Source organism: Bos javanicus, chromosome 13 (assembly GCF_032452875.1).
Source record: "Bos javanicus breed banteng chromosome 13, ARS-OSU_banteng_1.0, whole genome shotgun sequence".
NCBI classification, from domain to species: Eukaryota; Metazoa; Chordata; class Mammalia; order Artiodactyla; family Bovidae; genus Bos; species Bos javanicus.
Genome location: NC_083880.1, coordinates 51,866,062 through 51,884,590, shown reverse-complemented (window position 1 = coordinate 51,884,590; position 18,529 = coordinate 51,866,062). Strand labels below are relative to the sequence as shown.

At 38.3% G+C, this 18,529-nt stretch overlaps 1 protein-coding gene across 3 annotated transcripts in view; it reads right to left on the bottom strand.

Moving 5' to 3' along the window:
• Positions 1-18,529, bottom strand: part of DNAAF9 (dynein axonemal assembly factor 9) — a 173,199-nt gene that overhangs the window by 114,495 nt on the left and 40,175 nt on the right. For all 3 annotated transcript variants that reach the window (XM_061436679.1, XM_061436680.1, XM_061436681.1), the window contains exon 7: positions 3,623-3,700. In XM_061436679.1, the coding sequence (XP_061292663.1) occupies positions 3,623-3,700 (78 nt within the window). The remainder of the gene's footprint in view (positions 1-3,622; positions 3,701-18,529) is intronic.

Genomic DNA, 18,529 nt, shown 5'->3' with positions numbered 1-18,529 from the left:
ACAAAGACCCAGTACAGCCAAAAATAGATAAATTTAAAAAACAAAGAGGTAATATGGGTATGGATTGGCTCCCTTCTTCAATAATTTTTTATCAGCACAAGTCAGGACTGAAATTGCATTTTAACTTCTTTTGGTTGTTGGATTTGAATCTTATTAAAACATGTAGATTCACCTCAGAGATCCCTTTACAAATTTATAGTCATTTTCGTACATATTTATTTTATTGTATTTAGGGTTTATGAAAGCTCCTGAATTTGTGGATTGATGTATTTCATCAATTTAGAAAGTTTTTGGATATTATCAACTTAAATTTATTGCCCCATTTTCTCTCTACTCTCCCTTCTGGGACTCCAACTATACTTGGACTCCAATGATTTACTATGTAGATCATTTGACACTGTTTGGCAGATACTGGATACTGTGCTCTGCCCTTTTTGTTCATTTTCTCTCTGTCTTTCAGTTTAGAAACTTTCTATTGACTTATCTTCAAGTTCATTGAACTTTTCTTCATTGGAGTCTAATTTAATAAATTAGCCAATTTAATAAATTCTCCATTTTTATAGCCCATATTTTTCATTTCTAGCATTTTCATTTGGTTCTTTTTATAGCTGTCAGGTCTCTGTTAAAATTCCTCATCTCTTCACATATGTTGTCCCATTTTCTTCCAGATTCTTTAGCACTTTCATCATTTAAACTCTCCATTGGTCAATTCTAACATCTGGGCCTACTTCTATTGACTGTTTCCTTTCTTGACCACATATCAAATTTTCTTGCTTCTTCTTATTTTATAATTAAAAAAAAAATATGCCAGATGTTTCATATAAAACAGTAAAAACTGACATAAATACCACTCACCTCTAAGAAAGGGCCACTAGATCCCTCTCTTTCATTAGACCACTAAAGCAGGGAACTAAGTTAATCTGATCTGTAATTGATCAGGGTCTGGATCTTGTAACATTTGTAGTTTGGTTTAAATTCAAATTCAAATATTTTAAGGGTAGGCTGTGAACTTTAGTGATTTTGCTCTGACAATTTTCTGGAAATCTCTTTTCATTTCACAGCTAAGCTATCAGCTTTAGGAATTACGGACAATCTCTCCCTGCTTTACAAGCTGGCTATCAGCTTTTTGGGTGGCTAAGAAGTTCTCTTTGCTCTCCATCTCCAGTCCCTTGGTTCTGTGTATGTAAAGAGATCTTAGTCTTGCTGCCTGTCCCTAGCCTTAAAAGGGTAGCTGCTTATACCTTGTGAAGACCTGAAATGCTGCCAAAGGGTTGCTCTCAGCTCTCATCTCTAATCCAGGTTATAGTTGAGTATCAAGTGCTTCAGGCAAGATGGGTAGATTAACCTGAACACTTGTGAAGACCTATGGTATCGAGTTGAGGGGTAAGTGTTGACTCACTCACATACAGCCATTAAAAGGTCTTTAAAAGGTCAACTGATTTTTACTGATCCTTGTGTATGATAGATTTCTCTTCCTCATGCTGTTCCATTAAAAATGAGAACAGCATCCTATGAAGGGCCCTATTTTTCAGAAACAGAGTTCTTTGCAGTTTCTTTGCATCTTCAGCTCTCTAATTGATTTTAAACTACTATTTTGCTGCATATTCAGATTGTTTGGTTGTTAGGATGAGAAGAATGGTCTCCTTTGATTTTCTATATCCCTAACTTGGAGGAAAAAAATCATGGTCATTTTTATTTATTTTGTGAACAGCCAATTCTAGTTGTCTTCCAGTTCCACACCATTGTATTTTTCTTACCAATTGGTAAGAGCTCTCCATAATGTAGTAGGTATAAATGCACTCAATCATATTTTGGTATAAGAAATACCATCTTACTTTATTCTTTGTAAATAAAACTAAATCTGGCTCTGAGCCCTCACTTTTCCTCTTAGATGGGAAGTCCAACCTCAGACATTAAAAGGGTTTCCTTTCACTTTTTCAAGATACCATCTAAGCATATGAAGCTCACTGGAAATTAGAGAACCATGAAAGGGTTTGGTCTACAACTCGTGATGATTACCGCTGTTGCTTGATGTTGCATGATGTCACTGCTGCTCTAGGTATAATTAAAGATGTTCTCTGGGTGGTCCTATTCCACTGACTATGGAGATGATTGCAGTGTTCTCAAAACTACAATGCTATGTCTAGTCTCCATGTGTGACCTGCAGCTCCCTATTTAGGGCACTGCACACAAGTGGGGTGTGGCTCCCAGATACTTTGCAGAAATTCCTATATTACTTATCACTCTTAGTTGTCAGTATTTAAATTTTCTTTATCATTCTTAGTCTTTTTTTCCCTTCCTTTTTTTTTGGCTCGTGGGATCTATTTCCATGACCAAGAACTGAACTCGGGCCCCCAGTAGTAGAAGTCCTAATCACTGGACGACTAGGTAAATCCCATCATTCTTACACTTTTAATGTTATACATTTTTTCACTTTCACTTTTTCCCATAATTAGCCACACCATGGACTGATGATGACGATTAGGTCTTTTTAGAGAACAAAAAGTTCAGGTTTTATTTTTCTCTTATATTCCTGTGTTATTAGAAATGTTTAAACAGAATGGATGTTCAATTTTATCTAATGTCTTTTTGGTGTCTATGGAATCATCATAAATGGTTCCAAGGAGAAAAATTAGTACAGTGATTACATTAACAGATTTTCTGGTATTAAACTAAATATTAAACGCTTAATATACCCTAATTCATCATAGAATGTTCTTTTAGTATGATACTATTTGCTGACATTTTACTTAAAATATAGGCATTGATATTTGTAAGTGAAACTGATGTGTAGTTTTCATTTTTGGAATTGTTTTTGTCTTTGGAATTATTTGGGGTCTTACTTTGACAGTTAATATCATTAGAAGGCTACATATAAGCTGTTCTTTTTCCATGGATATCCATCCATGACTGCTGAGAGATACTACTGAGCTGTTTAAACAAAGTACCTATATCTTAGTTTTGTTTGTTGCTCCTTGTTACAAACTGTTCTGCCCATTGTGAATTTTTTTCTTCAAAGTTCAGATGAAAAATTAATACCTGATCCTTTAATCTAGGAGTCAGCAAATTACAGCCTGTTGGAAGGCCATTTATTTTTGTAAGTAAAGTTTCCCTGGAATATAGACATAACCATTCATTAAAGCATTGCCTACAATGGTATTGTCGAATAGTTCAAAGACACAGGGCTCACAAGGTCTAAAATGCTATTATCCACCTCTTAACCGAAAAACATTGCCAACCCCTAATACTTAATTCCTTTAAGACATATCCTAATTTCTTAATCTTTTCATTAGATCTTTTCATTCAGAGAAGGCATCCTCTGGACTGTTTTTCTAAAGTCCAGCCCAACAGAAAGAATGTCTTTAGGTGAAAACCTAAACCTTGGACAAGGCAGGGAGCCTTGGTTTCATCTTAGGTGGTTTCTCAGAGTGAAAGAGGCAGTATCTCTTTTCCAGGTCCTCTTTCACTCCAAAGGAGTTCAAGATAACAATCAAGGAAGAAACTGCTCAATTCTTTAACTAAATGCAAACTAAAATATATCCTGCATTTCTACAAGTTAAATATCATTAGTAGATTACTGAGCTGGTTATATTTATATGTTAAATACAGTGTGGCTCTTTACCTCGGAAAGCAAACTCTCCAGGGACACAGGATCCATCTTGCTGTAGACATTCCATAGATTCAAACTCACATCTTGCAACTGTAATACAAGGGGGAAAACACTGAAATAACTGAGTCGGTATCATTAGGACAATCAGAATTATTTTCTGACATTTAGAAATGGTTATCTTGGTGAATAATATATCAAAACTTTGTCAATTATCAGAACCTATACATACTTGATAAATGTGTCCCACTGAAGGAAACTATCTTTTCAGATTCAGAGACTTTAGTATATCTTCTGAATATCATCTTTGATGGGCATATACAAATTTATACACATATACACACAAATATATTGTGAATTCATTTAAAATAAAATTTTAATTAGAATATATTCTTACAGTTTAAAAAAATCAAATACTAGTACTAAAGGCCTGTAATGAAAAAAATTTAATCCCTACTTCAATCTTTCATAAACTGCCCCTTGTCTCAATCCTCAGAGGCAACCACTTTGAAGTCTTTTAATGTTTTCTTTTTGGTAATTACCTCCATATTTTGATATAAGCATCTACCACTATTTCTTCATTTATCAATTCAGAAATTAAATACTGACTTATGACAAAGATGTAGCTCTGCTATACTTATCCCCATTCTCACTTTTTCTCATACACATACCTAATACCATGATATGACTTTTTTGGCTATACTGCTGCTGCTAAGTCGCTTCAGTCGTGTCCGACTCTGTATGATCCCATGGATGGCAGCCCACGAGGCTTCCCCGTCCCTGGGATTCTCGAGGCAAGAACACTGGAGTGAGTTGCCATTTCCTTCTCCAATACATGAAAGTGAAAAGTGAAAGTGAAGTCGCTGAATCTTGTCTGACTCTTAGCGACCCCATGGACTGCAGCCCACCAGGCTCCTCCATCCATGGGATTTTCCAGGCAAGAGTGCTGGAGTGGGGTGCCACTGCCTTCTCCGTTGGCTATACTAGTAGTTATTATTTACAATATTAAAGATATATATGTAATATATAAAATTTACTGCACGCCTAGTACATACCATACTATTTACTTTCTTAAACAAATTTCGTTTTTCCAAAAGCTACCAACAGCTTTTTTTTTTTACTTGTATTATATATATATATTAAAAAAAAATCAATCCTAAATTTTTTTCTACCTTTCCCACTTAATTTGCTCACAGTTAATCTCCTTACACTAGAGTTTCTCAATAGAAACACTACTGTGATTTGAGGGCCAGTTATTTCTTTGATGTGAGGGGATGCCCTTGCATTGTTTTGTGCAACATCCTTGGTCTCTTACTCACTGGATGCCTATAACAATGACCCTCCCTGTCTAGGCAAATCAAAAGCATGTCCAAATATTGGGGGGAGGAGAGGGATGAGACAGCAAAATCATTCCAATTGAGAACCACTGGTTTAAAGATATCAGATAATCTCTCTCTTTCTTCCAGCTTCATTCTGAAGCTTTCACATGATGGATTTGATCCCGTGGCTTAATTTGTCTCCTCTTCCTTGGCTGACTTCCTTGTTTGTTAGAGCACATCCTTCAATAGCTTTCTAAGAAAAGATTAATGGAAGGAAAAAATTTTTTTAAGTTTAAAAATGTCTTTATTCTGTCCTATGACTGATTTGGCAATCACTGATGCTCTTTCCAGTCAGCAAAAACAAGACCAAGAGCTGACTGTGGCTCAGATCGTAAACTCCTTATTGCCAAATTCAGACTTAAATTGAAGAAAGTGGGGAAAACCACTAGACCATTCAGGTATGTGGAAAGAAGAGAAGCAAAAAGCAAAGGAGAAAAGGAAAGATACACCCATTTGAATGCAGAGTTCCAAAGAATAGCAAGGAGAGATAAGAAAGCCTTCCTCAGCGATCAATGCAAAGAAACAGAGGAAAACAATAGAATGGGAAAGACTAGAGATCTCTTCAAGAAAATTAGAGATACCAACGGGACATTTCATGCAAAGATGGGCTCAATAAAGGACAGAAATGGTATGAACCTAACAGAAGCAGAAGATATTAAGAAGAGGTGGCAAGAATATACAGAAGTAGTACACAAAAAAGATCATGACCCAGATAACCAAGTTCAGTTCAGTTCAGTTCAGTCGCTCAGTCGTGTCCAACAGTTTGGATTAACTCCAGGAGTTGGTGATCGACAGGGAGGCCTGGCATGCTCGGTTCATGGGGTCGCAAAGAGTCGGACATAACTGAGCCACTGAACTGAACTGATGCTCTTTCCATTCTTTTGGATTCTTTAGTCTCTCTGTGCTTCATTCACCTTGGATGGTTTCTACTGCTATGGCTTAAAAATCATTAATCTTCTTTGGCAGGATCTAAGTTAATGTTACTGCCATCTAGTATATTTTTCATCTTAGATATTGCAATGTTCACTTCTAGAAGTTCTATCTGGGTCCTTTTTATATTTTCTATTTGTTTAACCCATTCAATCTTTCCTCTAGCTTCTAGAGCATATGGAATACAATGAGAATAACTGTTTTATGTCCTTGTTTGCTAATTCTAATGTTTCTGTCCATTTCAGGTCAATTTTGACTGATTACCTTATTATCAGTCATATATTCCCACTTACCTGTAAAGTGATAATCTTTGGATGCCAGACACTGTGAATTTTACCTTGTTGGATACCAGGTATTTTCATATTCCTATAAATATTCTTGTGCTTTATTCTGGAATGCAGTTACTTGGAAACTGTTTGATCCTTTCAGGTCTTACTTTTGTAAATTGTTAGGAGGGTCCAGAGCAGTGCTCATACTAGGGCTCATTATTCCCCACTACTGAGACAAAACCCTCCTGAAGACTTTATCCAATGCCCCTTATGAATTATGTTCCCACCTAATTGGTGGGAACAGGCACTATTCCCAGCTCTAAGCATGCATCAGGAACTGTTCTGGAATAATTTCACCTGTGTTTTTCTTCCTCCAACTTCAGTGGTTAAGTCACACAAAAGCACATATAGCAAAACTCTGTTGAATACTTGGGATGCCAGAGGAGGAGGAAAGGAATCTTCGCAGACCTTGGGAGTTCTGTTTTGGGGGAAATCTTTCCTCTTTAGTGCTCTAGATGCTTTGGTCTCATCAGAATCTTAGCAGCATCTACTCAGCTCAGGAAGTACATTGGGATCTACCTGGGTACCCCCTTCCTGTGCCACGGCCTGGGAATTTTCTCAAAGTACAGTTGATCCTTGAGTGACATGGGTGTTAATGCTAACATGGGAGAATCGATGCTCTCTGCAGATGAAAAGCCATGAATAAAGCTTACAGTCAGCCCTCTGTAAAAGCAATTCTGCATTCATGGTTCTGTGCCTGTGGATTCACCCCACTGTGGATCATATAGTACTATAGTATTTACCACTGAAAAAAAAATCTCTGTGTAAGTGAACCTATGCAGTTCAAACTCCTATTTTTTTGAAGGTCAACTGTAGTAAGCTAGGACAATCCTGGGGTTCATCTTGTCTATTTCTCTCTCTCAAGGGAATTACCTCCTTGCCGGATGTCTAGTGTCTTAAAAACCATTTTTATCATGTTTAATGTTAGTTTAATGTTTGTTTGTTTTGGTTGGGGAAGGAGAGAAATCAAACTTCTGTTGTCTTATTGTACAAGACTTATTTTTTCTGCCTGGAAGCTTTTTATGATATTCTTTAATTCTTATTGTTTAAAAAAGCACAGACAGATTTAAGCTTTTTTAAAAATCTCACTGATGCTTGCTAAGCAATTTAATTTAAAAGCTTTTATTTATCATTATCACTGGAAATGTTTACTTCTATTTTTAAGTTTCCTCCCTTCTGGTATCTCTGTTCTATCCTTCTAGACCTCCTACTTAAAGGATATCAAACACCATAGATAAGTTCTCTAAGATTTTAAAGTTTTTTCTCATATTTCCTTTTATTTCTAAAGTTTTTAATTTTGAGATTTTCCTAACTTTACCCTCCCAATTGCTCTGTTAATTTTATCACTTATAACTTCCCAGAGCTCATATTTTCCTTATATTCATTTATCACAAAATAACTCTTGTTCTATGGTCATCAAATCTTACATTTCTCCAGGCATCCTAAATAGAGTTTTATATCTTAACTTTCCCCCTATATCTTAAATTATCTTTGTGTCACATTCAGAATTTTTTTAAAATCTTGACTTTTTCTTTCAAATTACAGGTGATTTAATCCAATGTGTGGTGAGCTTTCACTGCCTGTTTATATTTTCAAAAAAATGTTGATGGGAAGCTTTCTGTTCTTAGCAGAGCTTGTCAAGTACCAGTAAGTTTTGTAGCAGAGTAGTCATGTAAGAGGCAGCTATAGGATCTCTACTCCCTCATATTCTAAATACCAAAATGTAGAGAGCTTTACTACACTACCCAAAGCGTTACCTTTGTTTTCAAGTTTCCACAGAGAAACTCCACCCACTCACTTTGTTCCTTGTTTTTCCTACTAAGGAGGTGGCAGTTGGTAAATGTCTGGTTGCTTGTCACTCTGTGTCACACTCCGTGACACATAAACACACACTATTACATAACCTTCACTTTTGATATCACCATTTTCCATTCTCTATCCTCCATTTTATTATCTTTTTCCTCACTGATTTAACCTATTTGGCTCCTTTCTCTGTAACGTGCAACAGTTTTACAAGTGTGCCAACTGATGAGATTTTTGAGGTACTGAACTTGATGTCCATTTTTTTAATTTATTTGATATTGAAGTACAGTTGATTTTCAAAATTATATAACTTACAGGTATATAACACAGTGATTCACAACTTTAAAGGTTATACTACATTTATAGTTATAAAATACTGGCTATATTCCCCGTGTTGTACAATTAAGCTCTGTAGCTTATCTTCAACATAATAGTTTGTACATCTCATTTCCCTACCCCTATCCTGCCTTCCCCTACTTCCCTGTTCCCACTGGTAACCACTAGTTAGTTCTCTGTATCTGTGGGTCTGTTTCTTTTCCATTTTATTCATAGTAGTGTTGTATTTTTCAGATTGCACATGTAAGTGATATCATAAGTGCCTGTCTTTGACTTACCTCACTTAGTATAATACCCTCCCAAGTGCACCCATGTTGTTCCAAGTTTTCGTTTTATGGTTAAGCAGTATTCCACTATATATATACACACATACGTATATATACCATATCTTCTTTCCATTCATCTATTTATCAACATTTAGGTGGCTTCTGTATATTGACAATGGGCTTCCCAGGTGGCACTAGTGGTAAAGAACCTGCTTCCCAGTGGAGGAGACATAAGAGCTGCAGGTTCTATCTCTGGGTCGGGAAGATCCCCTGGAGGAGGGCATGGCAACCCACTCTAGTATTCTTGCCTGGAGAATCCCCATGGACAGAGGAGCCTGGTGGGCTACTGTCCATAGGGTCACAAAGAATCAGACACGACTGAAGTGACTTAGCACACGTATATTGACAACTGTAAATAATGCTGCTATGAACATTGGGGTGCATGTATTGAGTTAGTGGTTTTGGGTTTACAACTGTAAATAATGTTGCTATGAACACTGGGGTGCATGTATTGAGTTAGTGGTTTTGGGTTTACATATATGTAAACATATATATGTATACATATATACATACATACATACATATATACATATATATATATATAAAACCCAGTAGTTCCCTAGGAGTGGAACTGCTGGGTTATATGGTAGTTATATTTTTAGCTTTTTGAGGAACCTCCATACTGTTTTCCACAGTGACTGCGCCAATTTATATTCCTACCAACAGTGTATGATGTGTTCCCATTTCTCTACATCCTCACCAACATTTGTGTTCTTTTTGATGTCATGCTGACAAATAAGAGGTGAAATCTCATTATGGTTTTGATTTGCATTTCCCTGGTGACTAGTGATGTTGAGCACCTTTTCACATGCTTGTTGGCCATCTGTATGTCTTCTTTGGTTAAATGTCTCTTTAGCTCTTCTACCCATTTTTGGATTTTTTCTTTTATGTGTAGTTCTATGAGCTGTTTACATATTTTGGATATTAACCCTTATCAATCATATCATCTGCAAGTATCTTCTCCTATTCACAAGGCTGTCTTTATTTTGTTGATGGTTTAAGATTAATTAGGCCCAATTTGTCTATTCTTGCTTTTATTTTCCTCGCTTTAGGAGGCAGATCCAAAAACCTATTGCCACAATTAATGTCAGAGTGTTCTGCCTAGGTTTTCTTCTGGTTTTATTGTTTCCAGTCTCACACTTAGGTCTTTAATCCACTTTATTTTTGTATATGGTGTCAGAGAATGTTCTAATTTCATTCTTTTACACACAACTGTCCAGTTTTCCTATTATGTACTTAAGAGACTGTCCTTTCTCCATTGTATATTCTTGCTTCTTTTGTTGTAGATTAACTGACCTTAAGTGCATGGATTTATTTATTTATTTATTTATTTTTAAGTGCATGGATTTAATGCTGAGCTCTCTATTCTGTTTCATTGATCTATGTGTATCTGTGTGTCAGTATTAAGACATACTGCTATTATTACTGTAGTAGTGTAGTACAGTCTTTAGTCAGGGACTGTTATCCTTCCAGCTCTCTTTCTCAAGACCATTTTGGCTATTTGGGGTATTTTGTATTTTCATACAAATTTTAGACTTGTTCTACTTCTGTGAAAGACCCTGGTATTCTGACAAGGATTACACTGAATCTGTATATTGCCTTGGATAAGTATAGTCATTTTAACAATATTAATTCTTCCAATCCAAGAACATAGTGTATTTTTCCATTTGTGTTGTATTTAATTTGCTTCACCAATGTCTGTTTCCTGAGTTCTTTTATCTCCTGACGTACATTTATTCCTAAGTATTTTATTCTTTTTGATGAGATGGTAAATGGGATTGTTTCCTTAATTTCTTTGTGATAGTTAACCGTTAGTGTATGGAAAAGCAACAGATTTCTGTATATTAACTTTGTATCCTGCAACTTCACCAGCTTCACTGATGAGCTCTAGTAGATTTCTGGTAGCATCTGCAGGATTTTCTATGTAGAGAACTATGTCATCTGCAAACAGTGACAGCTTTACTTCTTCCTTTCCAATCTTAATTCCTTTTTTTTGGTTATGTATGGCCTTTATTATGCTGAGGTATGCTCCCTTAGTGTGCACTTTCTGGAGGTTTTTTTAAAATCATAAACAGATGTTGAATTTTGTTAAAAGCCTTTTCTGCATCTACTGAGATAACCACTTTTTTTTTTTTAGTTTTCACATTGTTAATGTGATGTATCACACTGATTGATTTAGGGATACTGAAAATTTCCAATGATAGGTCCTATGTGGTCATGATGTAGGATCCTTTAAATGTGCTTTGCAATCAACTGAAGATTTTGTTGACAATTTCCACACCTATGTTCATCACTAATATTGGCTTGTTATTTTCTTCTTCTGTGATATCTTAGTCTAGTTTTGCTATCAGGTGATGCTGGCCTCACAGAATGATTCTGGAAGTGTTCTTTCTCTGCCATCTTTGGAATAGCTTCAGAAGGATAGGTGTTAACTCTTCAAATGTTTGGTAGAACTTACCTGTGAAGACATCTGGTCCTCTTCTAATGTTTTCTGGAAGGTGTTTGTGTGTGGTTTTTTATTTTTTATTTTTGAACTGATTAAATACTAATACTGGTAACTGGTCTGTTCATATTTTTTATTTCTTGGGAGATTGTACCATTCTAAGAATTGGTCGATTTCTTCTAGTTTGTTCACTTTACTGGTATGTAGTTGTTGTAGTGGTCTCTCATGATCCTCTGTATTTCTGTGGTGTTGGTTGTTACTTCTTTTTCACTTCTCACATTACTGATCTGGACCCTCTCCTTTTTTCTTGATGCATCTGGTTAAAGACGCAACAATTTTATCTTTTCAAAGAGCCAGCTTTTAGTTTAACTGATCTTTCCTATTTTTACTTAGTCTCTATTTCATTTAGTTCTGCTGTCTCTATGTTTTTTTTCTTTCTACTTACTCTGGGATTTGTTTGTTGTTCTTTCTATAGTTCCTTTAGGTGTAAGGTGGGCTTCCCTGGTAGCCCAGACAGTAAAGCATCTGCCTGCAATGCGGGAGACCTGGGTTCTATCCCTGGGTCGGGAAGATCCCTAGAGAAGGAAATGGCAACCCACTCCAGTACTCTTGCCTGGAAAATTCCATGGATGGAGGAGCCTGGTAGGCTACAGTTCATGGGATCACAAAGAGTAGGACACGACTGAGCAATTTCACTCACACTGGTAGGTTGTTTGAGATTTATCTTTTTCCTGAAGTAAGCTTGTTTCGGTACAAACTTCCCTCTTAGAACTGTTTTTGCTGTGTCCCACAGATATTGATGGCTCAGACAGTAAAGAATTTTCCTTGCAAGGCAGGAAACCCAGGTTTGATCCCTGAGTCAGGAAGATCCCTGGAGAAGGAAATGACTACCCACTCCAGAATTCTTGCCTAGAAAATTCCACAGACAAAGAAGCCTGGCAAGCTACAGTCCATGGGGTTGCAAAGAGTCAGACATGACTGAGCGACTAACACTTTCACTATAGGTATTGAGGAGGCTTCCCAGGTGGCGCTAGTGGTAAAGAACCTGTCTGCCAGTGGAGGAGACAAGAGAGGCACTGGAGGAAAGCACCGGCAACCCATTCCACTATTCTTGCTCAGAGAATCCCACGGACAGAGGAGCCTGGTGGGCTACAGGCCATAGGGCCACAGAGTCAGACATGACTGAAGTGACTTAGCACACTTAGCATACACAAAGGTATTGAATTGTCATGTTTTCATTTTCATTAGTCTCTAGGTAACTTCTGATTTCCTCTTTGATTTCTTCAGTGATCCATTTGTTGTTAAGTAACATATTGTTTACCCTCCATGTGTTTTGAGGGTTTTACCATTTTTCTCCCCCATTGCAGTTGGTTTCTAGTCAGTATTGTGGCTGGAAAAGATGCTTGATATGATTTCAATTTTCTTCACCAAGACTTGTTTTGTAGCCTAGTATGTAGCCTATCCTCCAGAATGTTTCACGTAGACTTGAAAAGAATGTGTATTCTGCTGCTTTCGGATGGAATACTCTTACCAAATAAGTCCCTTTGGTCCAATGTGTCATTTAAGGGCAGTGCTTCCTTATTGATTTTCTGTCCAGATGATCTGTCCATTGATGTAACTGAGGTGTTCAAATTCTCTATTATTGTGTTACTGTCAATTTCTCCCTTTCTGTCCATTAATATCTGATATATGTATTTCAGGCAGTTTAGTCACTCAATCGTGTCCAACTCTTTGCAACCCCATGAACCGCAGCATACCAGGCCTCCCTGTCTATCACCAACTTCCGGAACTTACCCAAACTCATGTCCATTGAGTCTGTGACGCCCTCCAACCATCTCATCCTGTCGTCCCCTTTTCCTCCTGCCCTCACTCTTTCCCAGAATCAGGGTCTTTTCCAATGAGTCAGTTCTTCGCATCAGGTGGCCAAAGTATCTCAGTTTCAGCTTCAACATCAGACATTCCAAAGAACATCCAGGACTGATCTCCTTTAGGATGGACTGGCTGGGTCTTCTTGCACTCCAAGGGACTCTCAAGAGTTTTCTCCAACACCACAGTTCAAAAGCATCAATTCTTCAGTGCTCAGCTTTCTTTATAGTCCAATTCTCTATTTAGTTGCTCCTATATTCGGTGCAGATATATTTATAATTGTTATATCTTAGTGCATTGATCCCTTGATTATCATGTGGTATCCTTCTTCATCTCTTACAACAGCGTTTATTTTAGGGCTTATTATTGTCTAAGTATTGCAACCCTGGCTTTGATTTTTATTTGCATGGAATATCTTTTTCCATCCTCTTACTTTCAGTCTGTCTATAAACCTGAAGTGATCTCTTCTAGGCAGTACACACACACACACACACACACACACACACGTCTTGTTTTTGTATCCACTCAGCTATTCTGTGTCTTTTGATTGGAGCATTCAGTCCATTTACATTTAAGGTAATTATTGATATGTATGTTCTTATTGCCACTTTGTTATCTGTTTTGGGGTTACTTTTGTAGGCCTTTTACCCCTTCCTTCTTCCTTAATTCTGTTGTGATTTAGTGACTATTTTTAGTATTGTATTTGGATTTTTATTTTTTGTGTATATCTATTACAGATTTTTGGTTTGTGGCTATCATGAGGTTTTCAATATAACGTTCTATGTATATACTTAACTGTTTTTAAGTTGTTGATCTCTTAATTTCAAATGCATCTTAATCCCACAGCGTATACTCTCCTCCCCTCTCAATTACTATTTTCAGTATCGTATTTTACATCTAATTGTTTTGTGTACCCTTTAACTGCTTATTGTGGGTGTTTGTAGATACTGTGGATTTCACTATTTTTGTCTTTAAACCTTCCTACGAGGTTCATGCATGGATGATTTCCTATCTTTATTGTATGTTTTCCTTTACCTTTTTCATTTCAGAATTTTCATGTTTTTAGAGTAATAGCCTTTTCTTTTTCACCTAGAGAAGTTCTTTTAACACTTGTAAAATTGGTTTGGTGAACTCTTTTAGCTTTTGCTTGTCTACAAAGCTTTTACTCTCTCCAATAAATATGAATGAGAGCACTACTGTGTAGCATACTCATGCTCATAGGTATTTTCCTTTCATCACTTTAAACTTACAGCACTTCCCTCTGGCCTGCAGGGCTTCTGCTTAACAGTCAGATGACAGCCTTATGGGAGTTCCCTTTTATGTTATTTGTTCCTTCTGTCTTGTTACTTTTAATATTCTCTCTTTAAATTTTACATTTTGATTACAGTGTGTCTTGGTGTGTTCTTTTTGGGTTAATCCTATATGAGACTCTCTGCACTTCCTGGTCTTGAAGGACTGTTTATGGCTCTTAAGTATTCAGGGATTTTCTTAGCACCTTTCTTTCTAAGACTTCTAAAATGCAAATATTAGTGTGCTTGATGTTGTCCCAGAGGTCTCTTATATGTCATTTCATTCTTTTTTCTGTTTAGCATCAGTGATTTCCACTACTTTGTCTTCCAGCTCACTGATCCATTCTATATCATTTAAACTGATGATTCCTTCTAATGTATTTTTCATTTTAATTGTATTCTTCATCTACAGCTGTTCTTTATATTTTCTCATTGTTAAAAACTTACAGTTTTTTGCTCTGTGCATCTATTCTTCTCTCACATTTTTTGATCATTTTTACAATCACTACCTTCACTCTTTCTTGGGAAAACTAAGCTTTTCACTTGTCTTCTGGGTTTTTTTTCTTACTCCTTTGACTGGAACATGTCTCTCTGTCATTTCATTTTGCCTAAGCTGCTGTATGTATTACTTATCTGGTGGGTTAGTTATGTTTCCTGACTTTAGAGAAGAGGCCTTCTGTAGGAGACATTCTATGCATCTCAACAGTGTACACCCCTCTCATCACCCAAGCTATATGTTCCAGGGGTTTCCCCATGTTGGCTGCATGGGTCCCTCTTTTGTGGAGGGCTATTTGGGTGATGTGGTAAGACTTTGCTGGCACCTGGTCCAGGTGGTTACCAGGCCCTGCCTTGTGCAGAGACTGCTGGCTGCAGGTTGGTGGGCTGGAGAACCTCAGGGAGCCCCAGGACTCATGCTGGTTCATTGGTAGGAAGAGTCAGGATCCATAAGACTCTAAGACTGTTAGTGGGTGAAGCCAGGTCCTGGGGTTAGTACCAGACTACTAACAGGTAGATCTGGGTCCTGGAGTCTGGTTTCTGGGCCCAGGTATCTCAGAGCTGGTGTCAGATTACTGGGAGAGGGGAGTGACAGTTGCGTTTGTGGTTCAGGATATCCTAAAGCTTGTATTTGCCTCTTAGTGTGGGCAGGGCCAGGGTCAACGTGGTCTTAAGTCAGGGCCTGCTTTGTGCAGGCTGGATTCACAGCCTGTGGAAGTCTGGTTTTTCTGCATTTGGTGTCTGACTCCTGATTGGTGAGGCTGGTCCAGAGGCCACAGCAGGCTTCCTGGAGGGCAGGGTCAGGGATCAGGAGATCCTGGGACTGGTGCCTTCTCACTGGTGGGTGGAGCTGGGTCTTGGCCTCTGGTGGGCAGGGGTAAGTCTAAAGGTGGTTGAGAGCTCAGGAAATCTTTAGGTTGCCTGCCTGCTTATGGATGGGGCTGTTCCTCCTGGATGGGGCTGTTCCTCCCCCCAATTAGTTTCACCTGGGGTGTCCCAGCACTGGCTCCTACATGTTTATTGGCCAGGTCTTGGTTCTAATGAGTGAAAGGGAGGATTCTACAACAGCGCCCATTACCACCAGTGTCCACATGGCAGAAGGGCACACCCAAGGAATGGCTGCCATCAGCATCTATATCCCCAGGGTGAGCTGCAATTGCCTCTTGCTTCTCTGGGACACTCCCCAACACCAGCAGATAAGTCTGGTCCAGGGTTCTATCAAATGATTGCTTTTGTCTTGAGTCCTGGAGTATGTGATACTTTGTGTATACCCTGTAAGAAAGAAATCTCTATTTCCCTCAGTCCTGTGGGACTCCTGAAATTAAGCCCTGCTGGCCTTCCAAGTCAAATGCTCTGGCAGCTCATCTTCCCAGTGCAGGGCTGCCAGGCTGCAGAGGCCACCATGGAGTGCAGAACTCTTACTGCTCTATGAGAACCTCTGCAATGTAATTATTCTCCAGCTGTGGGTCACCTACCTGGGGGAAGGGACTTGAGTACATCAGAAGTCCATCCTTCCTGTCTTTTGGTTCATTCCTTATGACTTTAGCTGTAGCAAGTCCTTCCTGGTAGGTTATGGTCTTTTTTTCATCAATGGTTGTTCTGCAAATAATTGTGATTTTGGTGTGCTTGGGAGAGGGGATGAGCTCAGGGTCCTTATACTCCCCATTTGGCCAATCTCCCTGATTTCTATTTTGAAATTCAAATCTTAATTCTACTAGTGAATTTTGAGGCTTAGAACAATATTTTCTCATATGCCATCCACTTCTCTTTTAAATTCTGCTTGCTCTAAATACCACATCTTGCCTCTATTTCTAAAAACTGCATGCTTGTAAAGTATAAATGATATTTTTCTCAATTTTTATTTCCTGGAGAAAATATTTTTTAAAATCATGCTGATCCATCCCTGCATCTAATATGCTATGGTCTCCTTCTTATCTTCTGAATTTTTTCATAGGGTTTATTCTACTTTTCAGTACAAAAATTTTTATGTTTGTCCATTAGCAGGTGAATGAATGCTTGCTCTGTAGTTATTACTCAGAAGTTTGCTTTTAGAATTCTCCCTTGAAGAGTTGGTTAATGTAAATTTATATTACCAGATCACACAGTTCTAATAGCTGGAGAGTAAGAAGGAAGTTGGAGATGGGGAAAGCCCTAGCAGAAGAACTACCCTGTACTGCTTCCAGGAAGAAAGAGTTCTCTGTATCCATAACTTAGTCTGGCCCAGCCTAAATATCAAATAAATGCTCTAAGGGTCTGGTTTCCTTTCTCATGCTGGCACCTACCACAACAGGGACAAAACATCCTCTAAGTTAAGGATTTTCCTCTGGGTATAAGCATGCAATAAAAGAGAAGTTTAAAAACTTAAGTTATATCTGTAGTTCTCCTCCTAGCTTTCAAAGGAGGCAGGAACTTTTCTGGCTCAGGCAGTTATCAGGCCTCTAATATGTCAATCAGAGAGAAGCAGACAGTATAATGGCAGAGTTGATCACTAGGCCAAACTGCTGCATACCTTAAAGGACAAGGAAGGACAGGGTAAGGAAGAGAAGAGAGGTCGGGGAAAATGAGATGGGGACAAAGAAAAGTATTTGAGAGAATGAAAATTAGTGGCTAAAAAGAAGGGCAGGATCTAAAGAAAGGGATTCTGAAAGAAGAGTTAGAGTAACTTTTACTATATGATGTATGCTGTTTCCTCCTCACTGCCCCTAAAAACACCACCCTCCAGGAAAAATCTACATTACCTTGTAAAAGTTTTTCTGAAAAAGAATTTTGTTCCTTTGGGATCTGACTTCATGGTTTGATGCACCTCAAGGCAGGAGCCAGAGGCCTGCCCCATTTGAGCTGCATGAATTGTCCAGCTTCCAAGCACACTGCTTTTCAAGTACCTAGTGGTAGCCCAGGGGTTAGAAGCATAGGGTCAGAAGCCTGACTTTCTGGACTGGGCTTTAGCCCTGCCACTCACTGGCTACTAGTTCTGTGACCTGGGAAATTCATTTAAACTTTCTGTAAAATAGGGATGGTAACAGACCTACTTCAGAGGGTTATTGTAGGAATTAAAGTTAATTCATGGGCTTCCCTGGTGGCTCAGCTGGTAAAGAATCTGCCTGCAGTGCGGGAGACCTGGATTCAATCCCTGGGCTGGGAACATCTCCTGGAGAAGGGAACGGCTACCCACTCCAGTACTCTGGCCTGGAGAATTCCTGGACTGTATAGTCCATGGGGTTGCAAAGAGTCAGACAGGACTGACTTTCACTTTCTTTCCAAATTAATTTATACAAAATGCTGAGAACAGTGCCTGGCATCTACAAGACAGTATAAATGCATAGTTTATACAATTAACTAAAAATAAACATTACCATTATCACTAAAAATTTTAAGGTTCTTCTCTATGTCCTATGGCATGCCTCCTTTCAAGTCCCTATTCTCCTAAACTGTGTGCGCTCAGTTGCGTCCAACTCTGCAACTCCATGACTGTAGCCCCCCAGGCTACTCTGTCCATGGAGTTTTCCAGGCAAGAATACTAGAGCAGGTTGCCATTTCCTGCTTCAGGGGATCTTCCTGACCCAGGGATAGAATCCATGTATCTTGTGTCTCCTGCATTGGCAGGCAGGCTCTTTACCACCTGTGAAGCCCCCCTTCTTCCAAATTTTAGGGTGTTAACTGCTGTCAGGGGCAGCTGCCACAGCCTTGTGGATGTTCTACTGCTTTATTGTAATAAATGTGAGAAAA